Source organism: Stenella coeruleoalba (assembly GCF_951394435.1).
Source record: "Stenella coeruleoalba genome assembly, chromosome: 11".
NCBI lineage: Eukaryota > Metazoa > Chordata > Mammalia > Artiodactyla > Delphinidae > Stenella > Stenella coeruleoalba.
This window is the reverse complement of record NC_137157.1, coordinates 36,187,055-36,214,788: the sequence shown is the minus strand read 5'-3', so window position 1 is coordinate 36,214,788 and position 27,734 is coordinate 36,187,055. Positions and strand designations below refer to the sequence as shown.

General features: G+C 40.1%; 1 protein-coding gene across 8 annotated transcripts in view; it reads left to right on the top strand.

Moving 5' to 3' along the window:
• The window catches only part of TMTC2 (transmembrane O-mannosyltransferase targeting cadherins 2), an 859,721-nt gene that overhangs the window by 140,168 nt on the left and 691,819 nt on the right, over positions 1–27,734 (top strand). For all 8 annotated transcript variants that reach the window (XR_013830420.1, XR_013830421.1, XR_013830422.1 and 5 more), the window contains one exon: positions 18,018–18,588. Coding sequence is in view for 5 of the 8 variants with exons in the window: in XM_079936321.1 (XP_079792447.1) it covers positions 18,018–18,588 (571 nt within the window). In the remaining 3 variants the exon portion in view is untranslated. The remainder of the gene's footprint in view (positions 1–18,017; positions 18,589–27,734) is intronic.

Here is a 27,734-nt window from a genome sequence, read left to right as displayed (position 1 = left end):
TAATTAGTAAATATCTCTCATCACTAATTTTTTTTCATTTTTTCTTTTAAAAAGCATTTTATTGAGATATAGTTCACATACCATATGACTCACCCATTAAAGTATACAGTTTAGTGATTTTTACTTGATCGTTCTTATTTTTATTGTTAGTATGTGTAATAGCAACAGTCAGTAGTAATAGTGATAATATCTCCCTGTAATATATAATAATACTGAGATGTTTCGAGTTTATTTTATCCTTCTTGTAGGTACTGTAGCTTTTGATTATGTATTGTATTTGTTTTTACTGAAATCTGAGTTTGCATTTGATTTCTTTTTTCTTTGGTGGCCACCTTACCCTGACTCATTGAGTTTTCCTTCTTTCTAAAATCTCCAACTATTTTTCCATGCATATGTAGCTGACACACATCTTCCCATCCTGTAGCTCCTGGCTTTGAGCCCAACTTTAGGTCTTAGGATCTAATCCTTATCCCTATTAAACTTCACTTTGTTTATTTCAGTTGGTCATCCATTCTGTCAGGATCTGTTTGAATACTGCACTCTGTTAATCTAATCATCCCCCTGCTTAAAATAGTATCAACACATTCTTTTTTTTTTTTTAATTAGGCATTCTTTTCCATCTGACTTTATTTCCCTCATTAGGAATGGGATGCATACTCATTGTGGCAATCATTGGCCAACTAAATCACTTCTGTTGAGACGCTAATATTTAGCCAGTTCTCACTGGTTTGACAGTTGCAGTTGATAGATAGCTATTGCCTCCTGCCCCCCTGAGGCTCTTCTCTTCCTTGACCATCTTGTGCCCTCACCCGAGATCACCTGGACCTCCCCAAGGACCAACTACTTAAAGTTTAATGCTGAACATAGCAGAGACCCTATAGAACCCTGTTGCAGTGCTGCCCATTCTCTAGTAGTTGATAATATTTTGAATATCATCCCTGGGTATAACATAACATATGTGAAATCCACAGCCATGAACTGACCACTTACCTTAATTACAAAGTCTAGTTCTCCAGATTGTATTTGAGGCCCAGGAGGGATTTTAGAGGGAGTTTTGAGTGATGAAAGCTGTGTGGAGCTTTGCTATAAAAATTGTTCCTCTCCTTCAAATCAGGAAAAGCTTTGGGATTTTCTTTGTTCTAACCTATCACCCTATTTTCCACTTTACTTTGTCTTATCAGAGTGTTGCTCCAGCCATTTGTATCATGTTTTCCTTTGGTTAGTATAGAAAATACGAAATGATGGTAATTTTTGTCAGTTTGTATGCACATATAGACTGTTGACTTTTGCTCCTGTGTGCCTATGGAGATGGAGTACCGTGTGGACTTTAGTCAGGAAATAATTTTCATCACCTTATTAATATGCTGGGTTAAGCCTAGCTAAGTGGGACACCGTGGTAGGCAGAATAAAGGTCTCCCCAATATAACCACTTCCTCATCCTCAGAACCTGTAAATATGCTGCCTTACATGGCAAAAGAGACTGTAAGGGTTTTAAAATGGGAGATTATCTTGTGTTATCTGGGTGGGCCTGGTGCAGTCATGAGGGTTCTTGTATTGGAAAGAGGGAGGCAGGAGAGTCAGAGTCAGAGAAGAGAGGATGGAAACAAAGGTTGTGTGATGGAATTAATTGCTGGCTTTGAGGATGGAGAAAGAGCCCGTGTGAGTCCAGGCATGGCTTCTGTCAGCTGGAAAAGAAACTGGATTCTCTTCTAGAGCCTCTAGAAGGAGCACAGTCCTGACGTTGGTTTCAGTCCAGGGCAACCCCTTTTGGACTTAAGTCCTCTGGAACTGGAAGATGATAAATTTGTGATTTTTTTTTTTTGCCCCTAAGTATGTAGTAACAATAGGAAACTCATAATCACATTACATTACGATAACAATAGGAACATAATACAGACACCGATATCACCTTTTTTGCCTATAATGAAGGTTATCTAGCTTCAGTTCTTGCACTGATAAGTACAAGCCAGAGGACAGAAGAAACAAAACCGTTTGACTTGACTACCTTCCTCCATCATTGTTGAGACGGGAATGCTTGAGATTTTGTGTGGCTGGTGTTCCCTCTCGCAAATCTACTCAAAATTTTCTTCTACTCTGCCACCTTTTCCTTTTTTTCTTTTTCCTTTTCCTCCTCTGGTTACTTAGTTTCTAATGTGTGCGATATATACATTAGTCAAAAGGGACAACAAATAAGACCCTGTTAGATTAAAAATAAAAATAGAAGTCAGTTTTCAGAAGGATCTTTTCACAAAAACTCTAATACCTATTCTTGAAGTCCCCCCTTGAGATGTGATTTGGACGCTGTCTGCTTGTCACAGAAGCAGCTTTTATTCTTCATGTGAGTTACACTGGGAAGCTGGCTTGCCTTGGGGTAAACCATCTACAGAGGTCTGCTTGGTGCAAAGTAAGTACTAAGGCTGAAGCTCAAGAAATAGGAGGGATTTAAAAATTAAATGACTTGATTCAAGAAATGTGCAATAGTGACTTCTCAGTAGAGTTTAAAAATTCAATTAATTTTCGTCAAAGTTGAACTCTAGAAGTGGAAAAACTATAAAGAATAGTTTGGCATGATTTTAATAGTCTGTTTTCGAAGTTGTTATTTAAAGACTGGAAGGCTTTTTGGTCAAGAGAAAAGTCAATATATACAGGACGCTCCACGGTGAAATCCTTTCTGTTCCAGACAGCTTTCTAGTATGTTACACTAATTCAGCAGCATTTAGACCTTTTTGTCAGTGCCGTGAGTTGCAAAATAAACGGTGTTGGCCAAAGGGAATTGACTAAAACGCAGTTTGCTGCTTTATTGTACATTATTATTCTTCAAGTATAACACAAGTTTTTAAAACAAGTTTGATTGGTTTTGTGTGTGTGTTTAACTGTAAGTGAAATGGGGGCAAGGGCCTCCCCCGTGCAGAAACTTCATGACTGGAGACATTGGAGTTGCAGAAGTAACACTTGAACACTAGTCCAAAGATCTGATTTTTTTCCCCTAATTCTGCCCCTTCCTCACTGTGTGATCTTGGATGAGAGTCTTTAGTTTCTTCACTAAAAAGATGGGAAAAGCAGTTGTGACATCACGTGATGCATATAAAAATACGTTGAAAACTAGAAAGCTCTATACATATGTTAAGTCCTGTTGGTTCTTAGTAAACTTCCTCATCATTCGTCTCACCTCCTTCAGCCACTTTGGGGATCTAGAGAGAGTCACAAGCTAAGACAGGCTGGTGCAACCAGTATTGACTTTATTGTGGTGGCAGCACGGATGGCACGATGTCCACACACTTGACAACCATGGCTTTGTTTCCTCTGTTATTGCATCACTCTCCTAATATCATTTCCACCCTCAAAACTACTAATGCACTGTAATCAATGTAAAAACAGTATTAGTCCCAGAGTAGCTGTGTGTGAGCATAATGTAGATAATGAAACTCTGGTTTGGTTTGAAAGTTAGGCTTTTGGTGGCGTGTACTTCCTACCATGATGATCATTTTCATGCATGTGGAGCCCATTAAGTGGTGTTGGAGCTGGATTCACAGTTTAATGCGCTAACACTGCATCTGTTTCTACCCTGATGATAACACCTGGATCAGTTTAAAACTGATGTAGAAGTTTAAGATGTGGTGTAGTTAATTTCTAAAACAACTGTTGATCTTTATACGTGTGAACCCCATGGTCTTTTACATTCCAGATGAATTCACTGCCATTTGAATTGATACCTGTGTGTGCTTTCAGAATGGGAAATAAAAAACACATCCCTTCCCCTCTAGGAGCTTTATTTGCACTTAAATTCTGAGAGGTGACAATGATGAGATTATTATATTTTTCCTTTTTTTGAGGGGGATGGAGAGGAAGATGCCTTTATGTTGTCTTCCTGTAACCTATTTCAAATGATGTTCATCCAAAATTAATAGGTGGTGGATGATTTTCCTTTCTGCTTTGTCAAAATGCATGCATACAGATAGTCTAAGACATTGATGATGCCATGAGTAAGTCACTGATTCCTCCTGAGAGCTCTGAAATGCACAGGTATTAAAAATTAAAGTAAGGTGATTCTGTTGCTGAGACTACATGCCTTATCTCTGTGACTGGCTAAAAGCAGAGTGCCAGTTCACTGGAGCTTTGAAAAATGACTTTTCCCAATGACCTATTGCCTTTTAAAGACAGCAGAGTTTGGAGTTCCTTTTTAAAGTGGTAAATGCCCTTGGAGGGTTGTAGTACAGTTATATTCCCATTAGAAAGATTGAACTTCTCTCCAGGATGCCCTCAAAAAAGAAACCATTAGAAGGGAGGACTGATATAGCATTTGGGGCTGCGTATTCTGTTATCCTCCCCAAGGCAGCTTTTAATGTTAGTTTTTCAATGTGAAAATCCATGTGCTCTGAGTGGAGTTACCATGACAGAGTGTGTGACATTGCTTTTTTTTCACAAGGTGATTATATTTCTGATCTTAAACTTTTCTAGATTGTCTTCCAGGCCATCACAAATTACAGCCAATTTACTACCCACCTGCCTAAGATTGGCTTATATGAAGAATATAAGGGGGACTTTTTCAAATACTATGTTGACTTTTACTTTTTGTTAGCAAAGATATAAATGGTTTAATATATATTGTCCTGCTTTTTAGAAGTTGCTATCTTTGAAAACAATGATGTGTGTGTGTGTGTGTGTGTGTGTGTGTGTGTGTGTGTGTGTGAGTGAGTGATTAGAAATGCCTGGAGTAATCCTTTTCCTACTTTGTGCAAGAAAAAATAGGCCTTGGGAAGCTAAAAAAAAGAAAATTTGCGGATCACATTATAGTTTTATTAGAATTGGTGATCTTTCTGTCCAAAAGAAATACCCAAGCCTAGCTTCTTTGATGATATATAACTGTTGTCCTTCCTATGAGGCTGCTTCCCAGAATATCCTAATTAGGCTGTGCACTATGACATATGTCCCGTGACTCTTTTTCTTTCTGTTACGCTTTTTGGTCCCCTCACTTAACCTTACTGTCATCCATTCTTCCAGACGAGTTAGACCGCTGTGACCATCATTCTTGCGCTCTTAGTTTGGCTAATGGGCTTAACTTATGATGAATACAGGCACAATTTCAGGTGGCTGTGGTGGGGAAGGAGGAACAAAGGACCTGAAGAATATGCTAAGAGAAAAGATAAACGATACTGAATGCTAGATGGAGTGCTCTGTTGTGGAGTGTACGCTATGGGGTCCAGGAAGGCAAGGGAGGTGATTCATTGTGGTAACCGTCATTTCCGAATCAACTACTATGTGTCAGGAGTTAACCTCCTTATCTTATTTAATTATTATTTTATCTTCACCAGGAACAGCAGTTTATAGATGAGAACACTGAATCATACAGTTAGTATGTTCAAGAGGAAGAATTTGAATTGAGATTTGGCTGACTAAAGTGTGTGCGTGTGTGCGTTTTATACTGAACATTGATTTTAGGAGTTGCTTCAGATAAAAGATGTAGATTATTTTTTTACAGACTGGAATGAAAAATTAGATCCGTTATGCTTAGATTCCTCTGATTAAATAGTCTCCCATTCTTACACTTAGGTTCTTCTTGTTCGCTTCATTACTTGTGAATTTAATTAGCATGGATACTTATGAGTTGAAAAGAATTTTCTTTTATTGGCCATGGACAGGGTGACAGAAACTATGTTTAGTGAAGGTTTTGGGATGTCTAATCTTGTGGAGGATTTAGCAGTCTTAAATACAGAGGACTAAAACAGACCCTTCTCATATCCAATTCTTCCAAGTTTGAGGATTCGGGTACCATCAAAAGGGTAAAATATAATACCATGCTTAAGAGTCTTAAAGGGACATGTTGGTGCTTCATAATTTGTCTGTTTATAACAAAAGCTCTGAGAGAGCTAACAGTTTCATTATTCAGCGTAAGTATTTTGAATGCCTACCGTTAATGATTTATTTAAAGGGCCACAGCAGAAAGTGTCGGGGCTTCCTGAAGTTTGATTTATTTCTTGATCATTAGTTTGGTCAATGAATGACATCTATATTAGAAAGTACTGTATTTTGGAATGCCAATAAATTTTAATGGTGGGGTTAATATCTTTCTCTCCTCCTTCTGGGATGAAATATCTCTTGCCTTCCATGTCAAATTAGAGGCTTGCTGGTGGTTTGTGGACCAAATGTTTGGGTACTTTGTGTAGGCTCATCTGTGTTAGTTTTAAATTAGAGTGTTTTTCCCCTTGCCTATCTGTTTTTCATCAGGGCTCGTATATTCTTGTGTCCAAAAAGACTCTCTGATTTAGCTGTGAGGCTGATTTTATTGTAGGGATGTCTGTGTATCCTGTCATCACAGGCAACCCTGGTGAAACTTCCCATGTTGTGTGTGTGTGTTGCTGCAATATGTTTAAAGTCTGATCTTTCTCAGATGTATGTGTGTGTGTATAACTTTTATGGCTGAAAAGGGATGCAGGCAGCAAAATTTCTGACAGAATATGTTTTCTATTATATTTTGTAATATGAAATTATAGGTTCGTTTTTGGCTTTCATAAAGCTGCCTTTTTCACCCGTCACTGGGAGACAAGTAACACCTTCCTTTGACTCACGTTTTCCAAGACTCCTTAGTGTTAAAAGAAGACTTTCTTTTTGAAATGCAGAAATTAAAAGAATATGGCACAAAAACATTTTTTATAGCTTTATTGAGTCTTGAGGGCAGATATATGGATTCCAGACAAAATGCAATAATAGACTAGGATTTTACTTTCAAATCATCTTACAAACACTTCTCATGGGAGATTTATTGTCCGTGTGGAGGAACAGGGCTGCTTTGAAGGTTAAATGGAGTAGTTTGGAGAACAGTGTTCAAGGTCTTTCTCTGCCTCTTTATTTTTTTTAAATATATTTATTTATTTTTGGCTGCATTGGGTCTTCGTTGCTGCGCGCGGGCTTTCCTTAGTTGTGGCGAGTAGGGGCTGCTCTTCGTTGCGGTGCACGGGCTTCTCGTTGTGGTGGCTTCTCTTGTTGCAGAGCACGGGCTCTAGGCACGCGGGCTTCAGTAGTTGTGGCACGTGGGCTCAGTAGTTGTGGCTCACGGGCTCTAGAGTGCAGGCTCAGTAGTTGTGGTGCATGGGCTTAGTTGCTCCGTGGCATGTGGGATCTTCCCGGACCAGGGATCGAACCCATGTCCCCTGCATTTTCAGGTAGATTCTTAACCACTGCACCACCAGGGAAGTCCCTCTGCCTCTTATTAAGTATGTGCTCTTCTTTAACTAACCTAAGCCATCCAGCGTAGTTTTCTATTTTATAGCAGTATTGTGAGGATAATATGAGATAACGTGTGTGTGCTTTGTAAGCTTTGTGATCTCAGTGTAAATATGAAGTAGCACTTGTGTTTTATTACGTGTGTTTAGTTAGAGTTAATGCCCCATTGGCATGATCAGGATTTTTTTTCCCCTCTGGTAAAGCATGTAGACAAATCCTGGCAGAACTAAGAATAAGATACCTCTTAAAGTCCTATTTATACTCACAAAGCAGTTCAACCCCTGTCATCAAAAACAGAGTACCAGGGCTTCCCTGGTGGTGCAGTGGTTGAGGGTCCTCCTGCCGATGCGGGGGACACGGGTTCGTGCCCCGGTCCGGGAGGATCCCACATGCCGCGGAGCGGCTGGGCCCGTGAGCCATGGCCTCTGAGCCTGCGTGTCTGGAGCCTGTGCTCTGCAACGGGAGAGGCCACAACAGTGAGAGGCCCGCGTACCGCAAAAAAAAAAAAAAAAAAAAAATCAGAGTACCAGACATAGTATTGGACAAATATAGCTTTTGTGTGAAATCTAGTTTCTCTGTAACTCTGAAGGATAAACAGGAGAGTGTATGTAATTATGTACAATGGTCGCTATGGTATAGTAGGGTGTGTTTGTTTCTTAGGACAGCCATAACAAAATACCACAGACTAGGTGGCTTAAACAATAGAAATTTATTTTCTCACAGTTTTGGAGGGTGAAAGTCCCGGATCAAGGTGTAAGCAGGTTTGGTTTCCCCTGAGGCCTCTTCTTGGCTTGCAGATGGCCACCTTCTCATTGGTCCGCACATGTTTTTTTTCCCTTGCACGTGTGCCTCTTGTGTCTCTTTGTGTGTCCAAATTTCCTCTTCTTATGAGGACACCAGTTAGATTGCATTAGGGCCCAGCCTAAAGGCCTCATTTTAACTTCATTACCTCTTGAAAGCTCCAATTTCCAAATACAGTCACGTTCTGAGGCACTTAGAGATTCAACATAGGGCTTTTAAGGGGACACAATTCAGCCTGTAACATAGGGAGGGCAGTAGACAAGGAACTGAAGTTTGGATTCCAGGGTGGGCGGCTCTGATCTGTACCGATGCAGTTGTCTCATGCAGGACTCCTAACTTGTCACGTCTACATCTGCTTACTCACGGGGCGGTGACAAGGATTCAAGACAGTCGTAAACATGAGCACATTTGGTGAAATAGAAAAGCATGATACAAATGCAAGGTTGTATTGTATCATGGATACCTGTGAGGGATACATTGGCAACATGTGGAAAATTTTAAGTAGAAAAGACAAAGGATCATTGCAAATATTTGGCTAAAGAAACCTCTTGGCTAGTCTGTTTGGCTGAAGGAGAGGCGTGAATAAAGAAAGGTGATTTGGTTAAGACTTAACTCAGAGAAGACAGGAGTTAGGCTTACAGATAAGCCCAACATCTGGATGATGTGGGTGAATATCTTCCCATCTCCCAATGGAGCCTGTTTTCTTAAAGCCTGTTAGTTTCTTGGTTTAAAAAATTTCCCCCTACCTTCCATGGTCTGGCAGTGAGAACTCTTAGTGGGTTTCCAAGCAGTATCATAGCCAGAAGGCACTTTTCCTGTTTACCTTAAGTGAAGATTCTATGACACCTCCTCAAGGATGTGATTTTTTTTTGTTTTTTAAGGTAATACTTGAGTAGTTGGGAAAACTTCCATGTACTTCAGGATATCTGTTCTGAAATTTGTACAGCATGTTTACATACATAGGCAAGTATTTTAATTGAAAAAGTGTATTCTCAGCTTGCCATGCCTACCTATTTAGAAGGCATTTGTGTTCTTAAGCACAAAGCACATCATCTTTTATTCTGTAAAAACACATAGAACAAGACCATGCACAAAATAGGTGTTCTTAGAATCTCATGGTTACACCTGTGCTCTTGTTCTTGGACTCTGGTGTCCAATAGAGCCCAGTCATATTCGAAAGCTACAATCTCATATTCATTTCTCATCTTAAAAAAAGCAAATATTTGTAATATTTTAAAAATAGAATTATAAGGAACCAGTCATACTTTAAAACATATCACTAGTGCTCAAGACCCCATTGTAAAGGAAACCTAGTATGAAATGTAAGAAAACCAAAATTTTTTAATCACCTTTTTATAGAACTATGAATTTATGAAAACCTGTGAAACTGATTGAAATTCATAAATTATATACAGCAGTGTACTAAAGTGGTTCATAAACTTGGAGTTTATGGAGTGAAAAACTTTGGGGAGTGAAAAAGCTTCATAGTACCTCTTCCAGTGGTTACTAATTTCAAGTCTGGAAAACTAGGAATAAAGATATTTTCATTAAGCTTTTAAGTTGAGACTGATTTAATTTAGTACAGCTTGAAGGAGGTGAATTTAAGTATAATATTTGATGTTAGGGTGGCATGATATGGATATAGTGAACAAATACTTGTGTGGAAAACATTAATATTGTTTTTCATCATGTAGATTGCAAGGCAGTGAAAGATATTTCAAGTTGTTAAGAAGCTAATATTAAGGTACAGGATTATTTTAATCAGTGAAATTAAATGCTTGGAATATGGTTTTTGTGATTATCTCATGCTGTTAGTTTTTGCTTTAATCTTGTCAAATGCTTTTCATATTAATACTTTAAAAAACATTTTTAGTAACAGAAGTTTTAATTGTATAATTTTTAAAAAATAATTTTTAATTTTTTTCATTTTTTTTGGCCACACCGTGTGGCATGTGGGATCTTAATTCCCCCACTGGGTACCGAACCCATGCCCCCTGCAGCGGAAGTGTGGAGTCCTAACCACTGGATCGCCAGGGAATTCCCAGAAGTTTTAATTTTAAATCATGAGCTTTCTTTTAAATGGATTATTAATTTGTTCTCAGGGTTACTTAAAGTTTTTTCTTGACCATTTCCTGTAGAAACTCCGAAAATGGCAGCATTGATTTATTTGGGGAACTAAAGACACTTCTTTAGCCAAGGTTCATCCTTTTCATTTTCTCCCACTAAGACAAGAAGAGTGTCTGGGCAAACTCTAGACTTGGGAAGCTCTAGAGAGTGAATCCGAATCTCCAGCAGCTTAGTTCAGCTTAGTTCAGCTGCAGCTGGGGCCACATTTAATCAGAAAGCTTAGTTTTCTTTGTTTGGGGGTGGGGGGAACTGGAGAGGTTGCTGTGTCAGATGTAGCTCATAAAGTTCCTTTATTGCTTACAGGAAAAACTCCTAAAGGGATGGAAGAAGAGTCCACTAAGGATATTCCTTTCGTTACAAGGCTGAGCATTCTCAGACTTACCTTCTCACAAAGCGAGCAGTTACTCGGGGGCCCTGTTCCTTGGAAGTCTGACAGCAGGCTCTTTGTTACTCCTTTGGCCTCTTTTCATTCAACATCTAGACAGTGACAATCACATTTTTTAAAAAGTGCCAGTTGCTTAGGAAGTCATCATCTCTGCCGTTGAAGGGTTTACAATTTAGTAGGAGGAGATCAAGATGGAAATAAGTTTAGGAATGTGTTACATGTGTAATGATAATTTCATGCCTAAAGTATAGTGCCTTCCATTTCTGCAGGGACCAAGAGAGCGAACACCGAAGTTTATTTGCCCTACCTGACATTCCCCTGTGAATCCGAAATGCATTGCTTCTTGCCAGACTAAGACAGGCTGTAAGATGTTACAATATATCTCTCATTTCCCTACCCTGGTAGCTAAGTATTTGCATATTTACTGGAGCTTTCTAAATATAATGGCTTATCCCTAAAGAGAGACTCTAATGGAGGGATTATAGGTTAAGTGGGAAATGTGTGCCAAAGACATTTGGGTAAGCCAATTAACCTGATGGTTTTTCTCAGTTAATTATCATTGAGTGAACAGAGTTTAGTGCCCAGAGTGAGTGAACTACTTTTAGATGCAAGTGATAATTCCCTATATACTTAAAACAATGTAGAATTTTTCTCAAAGGTGAGTGCATCTTATCAATACCAATCATTTCTAGTTAGAATTCAGTTCATCAAATATATATTGAATGCCTACTATGTGCAAGGCTCCAAAAGATAAATAAGATACTGTTCTGTGTCTTAGGAGCTAACAGTGCATTGGGGAGATAAAGCAAGTCCTAACAAGCTGAATCGGACCTGAAGACCATTGCAGAGCTCGATGTGTAGCCACATGGCTCTCCATCCCATGAAGGACAATAGTCCAAGACAGAGTAATGCCAGTGATTCCTGCCACTCCATCCCTCAAACTTCACTCCAGCCAAACCAATCTATTGCATTTTTTTCAGGTCCCAAGCTCACCACCTTCTTCTCTCCTGCCTCATGGTCCTTGAAAATATTGCCCATCAGTCTGGCAACATCCTAACTCCGTTACTCTTTCACTTAACCCCTTCCGTGTATGTAGACATGCTTTCCTCCAGGAAGCTCTTGAGCCGCCGACTGTCGGAAGTCTGTTCTGTTCTCCCAAGGCAATCAGGATTTCGTGTCAGAGAGGTATTTATCATACTGCAGTGAAATTGCCTCTACACATCTTTGCCTCTTCTACTAGGCTGTTTCTCGAAGTCAGTGCATCTGTTTTACTCACCATTCTATCTGCAGTGCCCTTTATAGTGTCGAGCCCATCACGGAATGAATGAATAAATGAGTGAATAATTTTCTTAAGACAGAATCAATCCATTTTGTTGAGTTGTGATTTTCAATAGGGTAGAGAAGAGGGACTGTTAAAATGCCCTGATTTCAATGCATATATTTCCTCCTACTCCTTCTGAAATGTCTTCCACATCTCATCCCATGTAAGATCCCTGATGATGGTAGTAAGAAGTCGATGGTATTTTTTCTTTTTTTTTTTTCTTTTTGCGTTACGCGGGCCTCTCACTGTTGTGGCCTCTCCCGTTACGGAGCACAGGCTCCGGACGCGCAGGCTCAGCGGCCATGGCTCACGGGCCCAGCCGCTCCGCGGCACGTGGGATCCTCCCGGACCGGGGCACGAACCCATGTCCCCTGCCCCGGCAGGCGGACTCTCAACCACTACGCCACCAGGGAAGCCCGAAGTCAGTGTTATTAATGGGAATGTGTCAATGCGCAATGTTAAAATCGAGCCGATTTGCAACAATAACTAGGAGAGATTTTAGGGGAGACTGGGGCATCACAAACGAGCATTGGCAGTTGAAATGTATCTGGACAGATGTAAACTGGTCAAAGAACAGCAATCCAGGCAGAGGAAGGAAAAAAATGATCTGAGCGAAGGCCTAGAAGCTGGGAAGTTCGGTTGACATTAGGATGCATATAGAGGAGTAATGGGAGATTGGCCTAGAAGTCATAATGGGGTTGGCTGTGAATGCTGGGCTGGGAAGGGTGTTTATTTTGGTAAGAAATAGGATGTGATGAGGGATTCTTGTGAAGCAGAGTGATGGTGTTAGGGTTATACTTCAGGAGTTATATTTCAGGAAGTTTCTCTATCCACAGCATGTATAATAGATCAAAAGGGGAATGAAAGCAGGCAGGGATGACTAGTTCAGTTTTACAAATATTTGTTATGTGCCTAATACGTATTGGGCATTGAAGAAAATATACTCTTTCCATGGGGGAACTTTGAGCCTTAATGAAAGAAACAGAATAATAAACAGGCGCTTTTAGTAAGCCTGCTAAGCAATAGGGGTAGGAAATGATGGAAGCCTGAATGGGGGCGGGGGAAGGAGAAAAGAGAAGTTAGAGGTGAATTTAAGGGAAACTTGCGAGTTGGATTTTTCTCTGAGATCCTGACTGGCGTCAACATATCCTTAACCAATTTAAAAGTAGATGTAGGAGCAAAGAGAGAAGGACCCCTCATGCACAACCGCGGTGTCAGTGGTGGAAGAATGATGGTACTTAATGAAGGGCTTGTATGAAAAAGGAGGTAGTGTGTAAGGAAAATTATTTGGATTCAGTCTTATTCAGCTGAAGATACTGAAAGGGCAACTAACAATATTGCTTGATAGTTACACAGTGCTATTTTATTCAGCAGTCTTCTGGTTGCACATCTCAGAATCAAACTAGTGTATTGGCTTATTGGCTTATTTAGTTATTGGCTTATTTAGCAGTGTTAACTTCAGGCACGACGGGATCCAGCTGCACTAAGAATTGCCTCTGTCTCCTTGATCTGGGTTTTTTGTGTTGGCTTCATTCTTAGGCTCTGTCTTCAGGGAATCCTTTAGTAGCCCTAGGATTTCATCTCATTCTTAAAATAAGATGTCCTTTCCCAGTAGATTGTTGGAGCTGTTTTGACTCCAACTGACCTGGCTGGCTGCTAAGTCAGTTCTTGTGGCCAGAAATGAGGATGGGGGGATATAGTACGCTAACTGGCCAAATCGAATGATAACCTTTCGTCAGGAGGTGGGGATGACAGCTTCACTCTATGCACATGGACTGAGGGTGGATGTGGCCTGTTCTCAGAAGGAAGAACAGGACACTGTTAACTAAGAAGAAGGGGTCTGGAAAAACCAGTCCATGACACCAGGCTAAGTAATTTTTCAAACATTTTAAGTTAACATTGCCTCATTTGATCTTCAGCACAACAATCTGTGAGAAGCGTTGTTATCTACCAACTGTAGGTAAAGAAGCTGTGCTTTAGAGAGGTTAACTGGCCAAAGGTAAGACTCTGGTGTTAGTAGAGGAACCGGGATTGCATCATTCAGTTATGGCTGTCACCTGGGGCAGTACAAGTGTAGGCTTGTGAGCAATACTCAGGCTGGAGGCGTCGGTGGAGAAAGCATCTCTTGAGTTGCAGGTGTCAAAGATGATGACCACAGAGGTGGAAAGTGTAGAGAGAGGGGAGGTCAGGAGACAGAACCGAGAGAAACATCCACATTTGGGAGAAAAATCTGAAAGAGATGCTAGCCAAGGGGAGTTGGAAAGAAGTCAAAAAAGATAGGAGGGGAATGGGAGGAGTAATGTGTTAAAAGACCCCAGGTACGACTTCATAAATGTTTATTATTTTGTGCTGAAAGTGTCATAAAAGCTTAAAGGAATTTTAAGTGAAATAGGACCATGGTACATAGATTTTTGAAGGCTATATATATATGAAGAAAGAGTACTGATTTTGCACTGATGGCTAGCACTAGTTGTTTGGTGTTAATGGTGATAATACTAATAATGACAGCAGCTGTCATGTGTTACATATATTACATATAACAATGTGCTTTTTGCTTACTAACTCATTTCCTCCTCAAAATGGTCCTATAAGGCAAGTACAGTTATTATCCTTATTTTGCAGATGGAAAAACTGAGGTACAGAGAGATGGAGTAACTCCGGTCCAGTTGGCTCCAGACTCAGTGTTCTTAACCACTGCATTTCACTGCCCTTTCTGGGCATAGATTGGCGTGCTTGGGTAGCACTGAAGCAGGGCAGGTTAACAAAGGCCATGCTCTTTCTTCTTTCTCCTGTGGAACAAATTTCAACCCATCACCTAAAAGAAAAAAAAAATTTTTTTTAAATATAGAGTTTGGCCTTTACTTACTTTTTAGTAGAACAATTTGAAAGTACTTGGGAAGAGCGTGCCATTTGATGTTTGGAGAATCTAAGCATCGTTCCTCCTCTGAAGGACTGATGGCCATCATTTTTGTGGGTGCTCATGACTGAAAAGGTCGGCGGACAGGAAAAATAGTGCTGAGAGAAACCCACACAAGGACAGTTGGGATTGGCAGTGTCATATCCTTCATCCGTTTTCCGTTTTACAATAGCGTTGGCCTTTGTCAACATTTTTTAAAGGAAAAATCATGCAGCAAAAAACAAAGAGCCACAAATGAACAAAACTGAAAACAGATGAAGACCTCCTTGAACGCTTGAGAGACTGGATCTTTTTGCTTCAAAAGACAGTCTCTTGGGCCTGTGTTCTCTGGAGAATTCTGCCTACAATTGTTTCTTTTCCACACCTGCTGCTTCAATGTTCTTCACCTTTCCTGGAGTGGAAAATTTCCCAATTCCTTAGTGTCTTTCTGAATTTTCAATACCCACTCACAGAAGTAACATTAGAAATTATATCAGCATGACATTTTGTTTTGAGTTAAGCCTTTTCGTTGGCTGAGAAGTAGCAGGTTTCCCTCTTTCAGTTTTGGACTTGCATAAGAAAACGCAAATAGATGAGTATCTATTATGTTGAGTGTTGAGCGACTACCTTTACTTCTCATTTTGCTGGCAGATTATCCAGATTCCATTAAATCCCTTTTGGTGTGTATCTTTCTTAATATGATGTGAAGGATGCGTAATGCATCCCTTATCACTGACTTGCATGTGTGACATGACTTATGTACTAAAGCCCAGTGCAATTTCGTCTTATTTCTTTTTCTTTTGCCGTAACATTTATTGAGTAAATAAAAACCTGGCTAATAGTAAGATAATGCCCATCAGAGAATTTTATCAGACTGAAGTTTCCCTTAGTGCAGTATATTTTGAACATGGGTGGGATGTTCCTTTGCTCTTCTATTATTTTATTGACACTGTTTGCCTTTAATTCTTTTCTACGGTGTAAATTTAGGGCTGTGCCGCATCAAAGGTTTTTCTCACAATGAAATTATGAGATTTGTTAGTTTTGTTCTTTGTTTTGAAATTCTTGTTTCATGAGAGTTAAACGCATAGTATATCTTGTTGTTGCTGCAGATTACTAGATTTATTGCTACGGATATAAGAAATTCTGGCAGCTTTGAACAGATTTTTAAACGTGTGCTTCTTTTTTTTTTTTCCTTTCCCTCAAAAAGTCTTTACAGAATTAGTTATGGAGCTGAACTAATAGCATGTAGAAAACCTGGTTTAGGGAACATGTGTCTCCATTCTGTAAGGATCTGCCACTGAAAGGGTGAAGTATTGTCCTAAACAAAATGTGCTTTTCAGCTTTTCTCGCTAAATTAGCCAAGCCTTATCCCACAGTGCTTTGCTGTTGAACTTTCTGCTGCCCTGACTTTGATAGTATGAACGTTTCTGCATTGATATTAGAGAAATGCACATCAATATCTAAGTTAATGTTCAGTGGAGGCCAGTTGGCTTTTCATTCTCAATGGCTTGAAATCAGCTCTAACAACACTGGCAGTTTGGCAGTTTTTCATATTTCTTTAAAATTTTAATTATAACCCATCAAGTCTTAAGCAATTACTTCTGGGGTAGACTCTTGATGAATGTCATAACAGGGTGTTTTAGTTTAATGGATCCAGACTAACATCTGTTTCTAATATTTTAAAAGCCAATTTATATGGAAATTCATTTATACACAGTCAATACACGGAGCCTTGTAAAAATCAAAATCAAAATGGAAAATCAAACCACTGTGATATAGTAGGTCTTCTGTTAACAAAGGATTTCACTGATGAGTAGATTCAGCTGCGCTAACACCCAAACTATTGCAGCTTAAACAAGATAGCAATTTATTTCTCATACTCAGGTAGTTTGCCAAGGGCTGGCATGGTCTACCATGACAGGGACTCAGTTTCCTTCAGTCTTATTGCTCTGTTGGCATGACTTCTATTCCTAAGGACACCTTGTGAGTCATGATGGCTGCTGGAACTCCAGCTATTACATCTGTGCTCCAGCAGGAAGGGGGTAGGGGTAGGAGAGGGAAGGATACTAAGCTTTTTCCTTTTAAGGATACTTTTTTCTAGTAGTGCATAGCACTCTGCTTATATTCCACTGACCGAATATTAGTCAGTGGCCAAATACTAGTCACAGGACCATATTTAGCAGCAAGGGAAGATAGGAAATGATAATTTTTTTGTCCAGAAGACATGTACCCAGCTAAAAACTAAAGTATGGGAAAATGGAGAACATAGACACTGGAGAACTGTCTGTAACATTGAGTACTTTTTAAAACCTGATTTTGACAGACTTTCTGCCTTTTATTGAGCATCTAGAAAAGTCAGCTCGTTTTCATAAGTAGATAATATATACAGAAGGACTAGCATAGTGTCTGGCAGAGTAGATAACCAACTACTATTAATGTATGTTGATGTCTGTTTTAATTCCAGCCCCCAGATGCACCTGATTTCAGAGGTTGTGGGTCGAACTGAATTTTATAAGGGGCTTTTTGTAGATTAGAATACAGTCTTTGTAGAATAATAATAGCAGCAGCTCACAGGGCCAAGGTGTTCTTTGCACTAGGTCTCCAGAACACTCCTGTATCTGCAAAGCAGTGTTCTTTGCTTTTTTACACAGTAGATAAATGAACAATTACAAGGGTTAGAAATGTGGAAGCTCGGGCTCCTCCCCAGACCTACTGAATTAGAACCTTTACATGCCTGATAATGAGATCCCCAGGTGATCTGCATGTATGGGAAGCATTGCTCTGGGCACAGATGTTCTACCTAAAATTTATTTCTGCTGGGGGCGGGGCGGCTAGTCCTTGCTGTAAGCGTATCCCCTGCACCAGTATCACCTGAGACTTTCTAGCCAACACGCGGGCAATTGTTTGGCAACTGCTTTGTTGAACCTTAAGAGTTAAGCCTTTAACTCTGCATTTATTCTTCAAAGGTATTTGCATTCAAACAAGGAGGAAAGCTTTTGAGGGAGAGAAATACAACTTTAATTGCGGATCTAGTAAGCCATTAAGGGGAGGATCTGAATTCAATCTACTTGGAAAGCCGGCTCCAAGGCTCGTTTGCATTAATCACGTATACCTGGAATCCCATCATAAAGCCACGTGATGACAAAGCCACGTGATGACAAGGCTACAAAGGAAGGCAGTGTTTTAGCAGTATGTTTTAGCAGCGTATTTCCTTCTCTCTTTCTGCATTTTACATTAGATTTCTGTTTCGACATTTTATTTTTTAGCCGTGCTATCAAGACTAATCAGGACCTTCTCCCAGAAACCCCATGGACCCACATTTTCTACAATGATTTTTGGGGGACGCTGCTAACCCACAGCGGCAGCCACAAGTCCTACCGGCCGCTCTGCACTCTTTCCTTCCGCCTGAACCATGCCATCGGAGGGCTGAATCCCTGGAGCTACCATCTTGTCAACGTGCTCCTGCATGCGGCGGTCACGGGTCTCTTCACGAACTTCTCCAAGATCCTGCTTGGGGATGGATACTGGACCTTCATGGCTGGCTTGATGTTTGCCTCTCACCCCATCCACACGGAGGCGGTGGCAGGAATCGTGGGCCGGGCCGATGTGGGGGCCAGTCTCTTCTTCCTCCTCTCCTTGCTCTGCTACATGAAACACTGTTCTACAAGGGGCGCCTCGGCCAGGACCTGGGGCTGGTTCCTGGGGACAGGACTGTGCGCCGGATGCAGCATGCTGTGGAAGGAACAAGGAGTGACGGTCCTGGCAGTTTCAGCCATTTATGACGTCTTTGTCTTTCACAGGCTGAAAATGAAACAGATCTTACCCACCATTTACAAAGTAAGTGATTGTTGGTGCTTGAGCATTGGATTACTGAGTCCTCTCCTTGCTTGGTCCCTTTTCCCCATTTAAAAAGCAAATGTGTTCCTCTTCAAAGAGAATTTAAAGTAAGTTACTTTTTGATCTTCGGGAGGTGGAAGTGTCCTCTCTGACCTTTCCCTACTAACTGGGTGTCAGTCACGGATGATTTTATTTCTCAGGTTTCTTATTTTCATGATTTCCAAGGGGCTAGAAGGACAATTCTGCCTTGTAAAGAATATGCATCTTTATTATTTATTTAGTTTTACTCCTCCATTTCAGCCCAAATTCCCTGTAATCCAGTAAATTGCCTCTAAAATGTGTTTGAAAAAAATAACACAGCTGATCATAGAGCTAGATGCTCGACTCTGTCAAGAGGAAATCCTCTGCTATTTGTTAATATTACTTTTCCTGAGCTGACTTTGGAAAACAACCCTCTCTGCAGTGCACTGGGAACTCACATTCTTAAATCATGAGTCATATTCACCTTTCCCTGATGTAGTATATAAGAACGCAAGAGTCAAAACAGAAAGTGGTTATTGTAAGTTTTGCCCTGAGGCCAATTAAGACCTTTGCTTCAGGGCTTAATATGTGTTCTTCTGTATTCCCTTAGTGGTTGCAAAATGCAATGTCGTCTGAAGGTCACGGAAGCACTTTCGGATCCCACGTACTTAAAGAGAACTGAGCAGTTTTCTGCTGGTGTGTTTGGGTGGACCAGCACCTCTTGAGAAACTGCCTCCTTCCCATCTCCCCATCCTCCCTCTCTGGCAATAAACTCACCCTTGCTTTAACTTAAGTATAAAGGCGGAACTTTGCCAGTGTTTGCAGACCTCAGCCATTTTCTAAATCATGGACCACAGCCAGCTCCTCCATCCTTTTGGACACTCTTAAGCAAGGAATTACGGTTTAGGATACTGACCCTGAGAAAGCTGTCAAGTTTTCTAGTTTTTACCACTTTTTTCTCTCAGTTCTTAATTTTACTTAAAATTCAATTGGGAAGAAATTGAAATAAAGAACAAAATTGAGGGAAATGGAAACATTTATTTATTTTATTTTTAAAATATATTTTTAATTTTTGGCTGCGTTGGGTCTTCGTTGCTGTGCGCAGGCTTTCTCTAGTTGCGGCGAGCGGCGGCTACTCTTCGTTGTGGTACATGGGCTTCTCATTGTGGTGGCTTCTCTCTGTTGGGGCGTATGGGCTCTAGGCGCGCGGGCTGAGTAGTTGTGTCTCGCTGGCTCTAGAGCGCAGACTTAGTAGCTGTGGCACACGGGCTTAGTTGCTCCTCGGCATGTGGGATCTTCCCAGACCAGGGCTCAAACCCGTGTCTCCTGCATCGGCAGGTGGATTCTTAACCACTGCACCACCAGGGAAGTCCTCGGAAACATTTATTTTTAAATGACTTTTTTTTTCTTTTACATAGGAGGCAGAGTAATTACTGCTGTGCCTCTGCTCTGCGGGGAACTCCAGTATCAAGTGCTTAATGAAGTTCTTTTGTGATTTCGGTTAAATGCTGAAACTTTAAAAGGGAACTCTGGTTAGAGTTTGATGCTTTGCAAACAACATATGGTTTGAAAGTCAAGCTTTTAATTTCAAATCAATTTTAATTAGTCTCTCAAGGAAATTTAGGGAAAATAATCTTTTTCTTTCCTTTGAATACCATGCCATCAACAATAGACAGTTTTCTTGTTTTACTGGAAATACAAATAGAGTAAGTGTAAGTCATGGTCCGTGTCCTATGCAGGGTGAAAACTATTTGCGGATGCAGACTGGGTGTTTTAAGACCTTGTGTTGATAGCCTGTGAAACACTGTGGTTTCTCCTACAGAATTTTCATGTTACCATCTCATGAATTAGGAAATTACCTTGGTATGTCAATTCAGGACTTGCTTTTAGGACCTTTGAAGTTCTCTTCTGAGAAATTTTCAGGTCTGTAAGCCTGTTTTCAAGGATTAAGTTGCTGATTGATCTCCTTACTATAAGCATGTCCCATGCAGTATTTGGGACATACTTATAAGAGAAGACTATCCTTTGTTCATCTGAAATTAAAATATAACTGGGCATCTCGTATTTTACTTGGCAGCCTTACTCATGCAACTGCTGCTTCAGAAAACGAGACATGCCACTAGTGCAGGGGAGAAGAACTGTTCTCTCCATCGGAGTTCTTTGGCTGGGCTAATAATCAAATGGCCGTAAGACAGATTAACAGGAGAAAAACAGATTTAGTTTTGTACCTACAGGACCCCCTCAGAGACAGGAGAAGCTCCTCAACAGTTAGGCAGTTGAGGTTTCTATGCCATCCTGAGCTAAGGAAAAGGGGGGAGGGGTCTGGAACTTCAGAGGAAGGAAGACGATGCACAGGAAGACAGGACGAGCAAATGTTTGCCACGCCAGACCAAAGAATCTTCCTTACGTAAAAAAGTTATCTTTGGTAATAACTCTCTTCCTGGCACAGGCTAACTAAATCCTTTCAGGCATTTCAGAGGGAAGTAAAAACTTCTTGAGTCTGTTGGGCCTTAATTGTCTTTCGCTCCGTATAATCCACATGCCAAAGTGGCACATTCTGTGGCAGCCTGCCCCGAACCCCATCACTGTGAAGGAATTCGTAAGAGTCGAGAGTGTGAAGTCCCCCGCACTATGGGAAAGGACTTAATGGCTTTGAATGTTCAGTGTCTTGAGAAGTTTTCAGATGGAAACTTGCCCAGGCTGTCTGGCAGCCACTGCTTGCGGGCAAGGGAAGTGGTCAGGGCAGCAAAACCCTTCATCTGATAGCTGCTATCTCAACTTAGCTTTTTCTTTCACTCTTAGGCTTTGGGCCAGTGAGCTTAATGGGGACATTGGGATAACAGACTTTACAGATCCGTAAGGAACCTTGAGACCATCTATGCCAGTCCCCTTGTTTCCAGCTGAGGTGTAGAGAACCAGAGATGTGAAAGTCACCCAGAAAATGGTGGAATCACCAGGACTAGAAGACATATTTGTAACTGTCTAGTGATCTTACACTGTGAAGGTGTGAAGATGAATAAAGAAAGTAGTCAGATGACTCCACAGTAGAAAAGAAAATAATGGGCATTGAATCTTAACGTGCACTGGCTGAGTAACTTTGGACTAGTTCAATGACCTGTTTCTTCATGTAGAAATAGAGATAATTAAGGTTCTCTCCTAGAGATGTTAGGAAGATTATGTGAAACTGTAGAGTGTTCGTTGTGAACTGGGTACCCAATATTTGGAAGTCACTTAAGGCACATTAGTTGAAGGGAAAGAAGAAATATCAGTGGAAATGTAATTCTTTATCTCAAGAAAGAGAAGGCCAAAGGATACATTTCTACTAGTCTTTAAACACGCAGTGGTTTGAAAGCACATGAATTAGGAGTCAACTAAAGCTGAAGCATGAATATTTAAGCAAAAACTTTCATTTCGAATTTCATGACCATGGGGCTTATAAACACTGGCATAGATTACATATGGAAGTTATAGAAAAATTCCATGTTCTGTCTGTAAAATAAATAGATCTCTCTGCCTGGGGTGAGTTAGAAGAGACTCTGAAGGAAGTGGATTAAAAGACGTTTCAACCTTAAACGAATAATCGTCTTAAATGTCTTACTAATTAACTCTGCATCGGAGTTATCATAGTTGGCCACATGAAATAAACTTCCCTGCCTTATTAAAACATAACTTATATATAAACAGAAAAATCCAGTGCACAAATGTTTACCTCTATTAGGCAAACTAGAGAACCAGCCAGATACTCAAAAATCTAAAGATGGTGGTCCTACAAGCTGGAAGTTATTAAAACCAGAGGAGCAAGGCTCTCCATTCTTATAGTTTTGTCCGTAATGTTTTTCTCATAGCAGTCACACTCAGCTTCTCCCTTCACATTTCTTCGGAAACGTCAGAAGTTAGGCCCCAAAGTCAAATGCACACCAGGACCAGGCAGAAGGGCCTGTGGTGAACTAGAGGTTATGCTCTCGCACTCGTACTTCTCTCCATCCCATTATTGCGATAAGAAAATACAGGTTTCAGTTTCGTAGAGGTTAATATTTTTCGTAGAGGTTAATATTTTTCTAATTTTTGTAGAGGTTAATATTTTTCTAATTTTCAGTTTCTAAGGTTAATATTTTTCTTTCTTTTCTGTTCTTCCCCTAAGACAGACATCTGTATTTTCTATGACATCTCCTGTTATTTATTATTGGTTACTAGTTTAAGAACAAATATGCCCCGTTTGGGCCAGACGATATCCTTGGGATGACTGAATCTGGCCAGAAGTCTTGGCTGCCGTTTTTTGACTTCTCAGATTCCTGCAAGGGATACCCATGTCCATATGACATGTAAGTTTTTTGTAGTTCTGCAAAAGAAATACGAAAGTTTTTTCTTCGATGAAGTGTTTGAAAAACAGTAGGTACCCAGAAAATCATAGATATTTTATTTAGTATTTGGTAACCATGTATAGTGTTTATATCTGCCAGGCACTGTTCTGAATATGTCAAAAATATTAACACATTTAACTTATTTAGTAAATGCCTATCAAGAGAGTAATATGACTTATGAAATAATGTGGTTGAATATAATATGAAATAAGATAGTTTTCAATAGTTAGGAAGATTTCTAAGAAAACAATATAAAATCTTCAGGAATGTGTATGAACAAAATTAGAGTTCCTAAGTATTTTTTTGAAAACTGTTAAATGTTCTAGATCTTCACTTCAGCATCTACTTAATATGTTTCCTACATTATTCTTGGCATCTAGTGCACCATTTGGCACATAGTAGGAACCTAGTAAATTATTGAATTCGTCCTTGTTTAAGATTGACTTTTGAAAAGGATGTGCCTGCAATGGTGAAGTGAAATCCTATACTCTCCCCTTTCTACAGTGAGGATTTCATTACTGGTTAGTGAGTTCTGGAAGGTAGGATTGGAAGAAATGCATGTCAGAAAAATGTTGAAAAATGAGTTTTCTTGACCTCTCACCAAATGATTATTTTAGCCTTTCTTAGATGATTTTCACTTACTTTTTTTTTTTTTTTTTTTTTGCGGTACGCGGGCCTTTCACTGTTGTGGCCTCTCCCACTGCGGAGCACAGGCTCCGGACGCACAGGCTCAGCGGCCATGGCTCACCGGCCCAGCCGCTCCGCGCGGCATGTGGGATCCTCCCAGACCGGGGCACGAACCCGTGTCCCCTGCATCGGCAGGTGGACTCTCAACCACTGCGCCACCAGGGAAGCCCCTTCACTTACTTTTTGACAGCGTAAAACTAAGTAAGGGGAGTGGGGAACCCTTGAAATACACACTAGCCTTGCAAATAAATGCTAGACTTTTATCTGCCCACAAAATATTTTACAAGTCTCCCATGACCCCAGGAGGTACATGGGTAATAAAATCAGTAAAGGCAACATTTTTCTTACTTACCCAACATCAGTCATTTCTTGCCTAGTGGCCATTTTCTGTGCTTATTTAACATCTGTTAACTGTTTTAATGTGGAAACATCTTTTTCTCCCCCCCTTTATTAGCCTCATAATCACTTACTCAGTTACAGGTGGGGAAAAAAATTTAAAAAGGAAGGAAATCTGAAAGCGGGTGTAACAATTCTAACTATAGCCCAAAATAATTTGGAAAAATGAAGCCCTTTGAGTTTGATCTTTTTAAAGACTGTCTCTAAAGATGGCTGCATTAATTTTGCTGTAGTTGCTTCCAAGATGTGCATTATCCGGACAGCCTCCTTCAAATAAAATCTTGCTGCTGTATTTCATGTAAACAAGATAAAGAGACTATATTATTAGAGAGGGAAACGGGAGGCATTGCCACTTTCAAGAAACAAGTCATCTCTGTCTAGAAATAACTTTATTTTAATGCGAAGCAGGATGTGTTTGATGGAGGTTGCCTTTGTTGAACAAGTTTACCTTTATCTTGGGTATTATGTAAGCTGGGCTCTACAGCCGGGTGCAGTGATCAGACCCACACTAACAAACAGTCCCATATTTCCAAACCATTTACAGGGTTTATCTTGAGAATGGTTTCCGAGGGTTAGGGCTTATGTTCTGTTGAAGGTTTGGGTTTGTCGCTGTCGGAACACTGAAGACATTAAACGTAGTGCTTCTGTATATCAGACTATTTTGTGTGACTCCCCGTGTACAGAAGAGCCAGCGCATAGCCTGCAGGTATTTGCACATTGAATCCACATGTGTTTTTTTATTTGATTAGCTGCTCGGATGACATTGGTGGAATCTGTTATCATTTATGTCCCTGTCCCTTTTCTTTCTAGACCAGGTTGTGGTTTTACGTAAGATGTGACCCTCATATCCATTGCCTTGAATGAAATAGGATATATTTGCCCTTTCTGGTTGTCTTTAATCACCATCTGTGCCACTCCAAGTAGTGTTCCTGCTTTCTGAGGATTGTCTTTTCCCCCATTTGCCTTACACTTGACTTTGTGAGAATCCAGATATAGCAAGAGACTCCGATTCCGATCACAGTATTTCCTCGCATTATTGAAACTGGAGGACTGTTTGTTATGCAGCTGCAAATGAATCTGGATTTCCTTCAAGTAAACTTGTTGTAGCATTTAATATTCATGACCTGTAGTTCTTTAAAACTTTGAACTGCTGCGAAGACCGCTAACCAGATAACACCACAAATAAAGTCGAGGTTCAGAAATATTTTACAATTCAAAAAGCCAAAGATTAATAGGGTATTTTATTCCTGCAGGTTGGCTTCCTCGCTCAGCTGACTTAAGATGATTCTGTATTCTATTTGTGGTTTAGGTTCCAATTATTTAAATTTGGGAAGCTGATTACCCTTGCAGGTTTCTGTAATGCTTGCATTAGAGTGTTAATACCTGGGACAGTGTTCTATTCACAAATTATGATTGTTTTTTTAAAGATTCATCTTTGTGCAAGGCATGCTGTTAGGTGATGTGGGGAATTAAATATGAGTCGAAAAAATTCTGCCCTGAAGGACGTTTGAGAGTAGTAGGAAGTGGAGAATAGTGCCTGCAAGTATAGAACTGAAATTCAAGCTGAAGAGTGGTGAAGGCTGGAGGGGAGGCCCTGGGAGCATTAGGGCGGCTTAGAGGAGGGGGAGGTGACTTTCAGCTGAAGTGCCTTCAGCAGCAAAGGTGTGGGAGGAGGACCCCAAAGGATTCTTGGGATATGGGCATTTATAATTGGACAGACGAGGAAGAGTGGAGAGCGGAGCCTGAGCATTACACAGAGGGACGCTCAGAGGAAGTTACTGAGGAGCACTGAGCAGTCCTTTTGTTAGATACCCAGAGCACCAGGACCTGGAGAGGAAAATGAATCAGGAAAGGTAGACTGAGACAGCTACTGGGTCTAACGACATCGGGGCCCTTTAAGATGGCTTGTCACCCCGACAATGATGGGAAGTGATGCCTGGCTTTCAAATGTGCTAGCCCTTGGACTGGTCCATGGGAGAAGCCCAAGAATGTATAGGCCAGCTCTTCTTGCCTCTTGGAGAACTTTCTTTTCTGTTCTTCCCCTAAACCTTGGGGAGAGAGGGTCCCTTGGGTGATGAGATTAACGACCAGACTCAGGAGTAGAAGTTGCATCTCATTCAGTGAGTGTGTCTCCTATCAGTGTTTATTTCGTTCTTCAGCATTTAAAAGAAAAGCAGTTATTTTCTGAAGGCTAATATTGTCGTACTTTTTTCTCTGTAATATTTGGCATATTATTACATACTCCTAATGAGAAAAACAGGGAGTCCTTAAGGGCTCTTTCCTATGTCCGTTCTTCCAGTATTCCTGAAACGTGTTCAGATATTACTGTGAATGGCCACAAATACAAATCCCTCTTTGTTTTGTACTCTTTCACAAAGGAAGACAGAAAAAAAATTTTTACAGGACGGAATAAAACACCCTATCAGCACTAAATTTCAACCAGTTAACTGAGTACACTGTCAGTGAAAATGACACGCAAATTGGACCTTGTGATGAATAAATAATGAGTCTCATTGAAATCATCTCTGCTGTTCTCATAACACTGTCTGGGATGCATATTACATCACTTGGCTCAATTTTCGATAACCTGCTGCCTCAGAGGAATCCAATTGACTGACGGGATCTCATGACTATCAGGTTACTCATATTCAGCTGGGTTCTGTCAATTTCACAGAAAATGATGTGGTTTGCACAAATTTGAAATCCATTGTCATTGCCTAGAAGTCAGATTCCTGTCTTAAATGCCTGGAACAATGGAAATGCTAATTTAGTTTTGATTTCTCAAATGAAACTTAAGCTATAGAAAGCCTGATTTCCGGAGTACATTAGAGATTCCTTAAAAGGTGTGAGCAGGGTGGGAGGTGGGTTGGATAAAACTGAATATTAAATCAAATTCTTTGATCATTAGAATATCTGTGATATGTGATACTGTGGTAAAGGTTGCACGGTGTGATGTTTTATTTTTTATATCCAGTTTCATACCTATTGATCACAGTATTCCTTTCTTCAAAAAGGAAAATAAGAAATCAAAAGGGAAGAACAGCACTTTGTAATACAAAAGTCTGCAGTGATTTGGTGCTAGGAAGGTCGATGTGCCCTTGCTCTCAGGGTTTGTCTTTACAGCTCTGCAGCACCCAGATGGCTCCTGTATGCTCTGTTGGTCTGATTACAACTCTTGCATCAAGTGAAATAGCATGAATTCAGAATTTAATACATGTTTCCTCGGTAATTATGGCCTTGATTAGTGAAGTCAGTGTTCATGTTCCAGAGGACACTTTCTTTTTTTCTCCACATGTTTGTTCATTTCACTTCAGGAAATCAAATAAAATGCAAAGATCATAATGCTTCTCTTTGGTATAATAGGGGAATCTGCAATACCTGCCTTTGGGTATGTGGTTGTCGTTTTGCTTATAATTAATATAAGATTCAAAGAAAACAGCAGGGACAATATGAGAAAAATGAAGGACATGTAAAAACAAATAAATGACTCTTAGCTTTTAGTATATGAAGAAATGGAAGATATATCTAGAATTTCCGTTAATGTATTGCTGAAGATAACTACATACCAAGTACATTTAATAGTCTTTGATTATATGCAACATCATTTGTGACTGCTTAAAAATAATTAAATTTTATGTATTTAAAAACAGCAAAAAAGAAAAAACCTTAATATTTTAATTT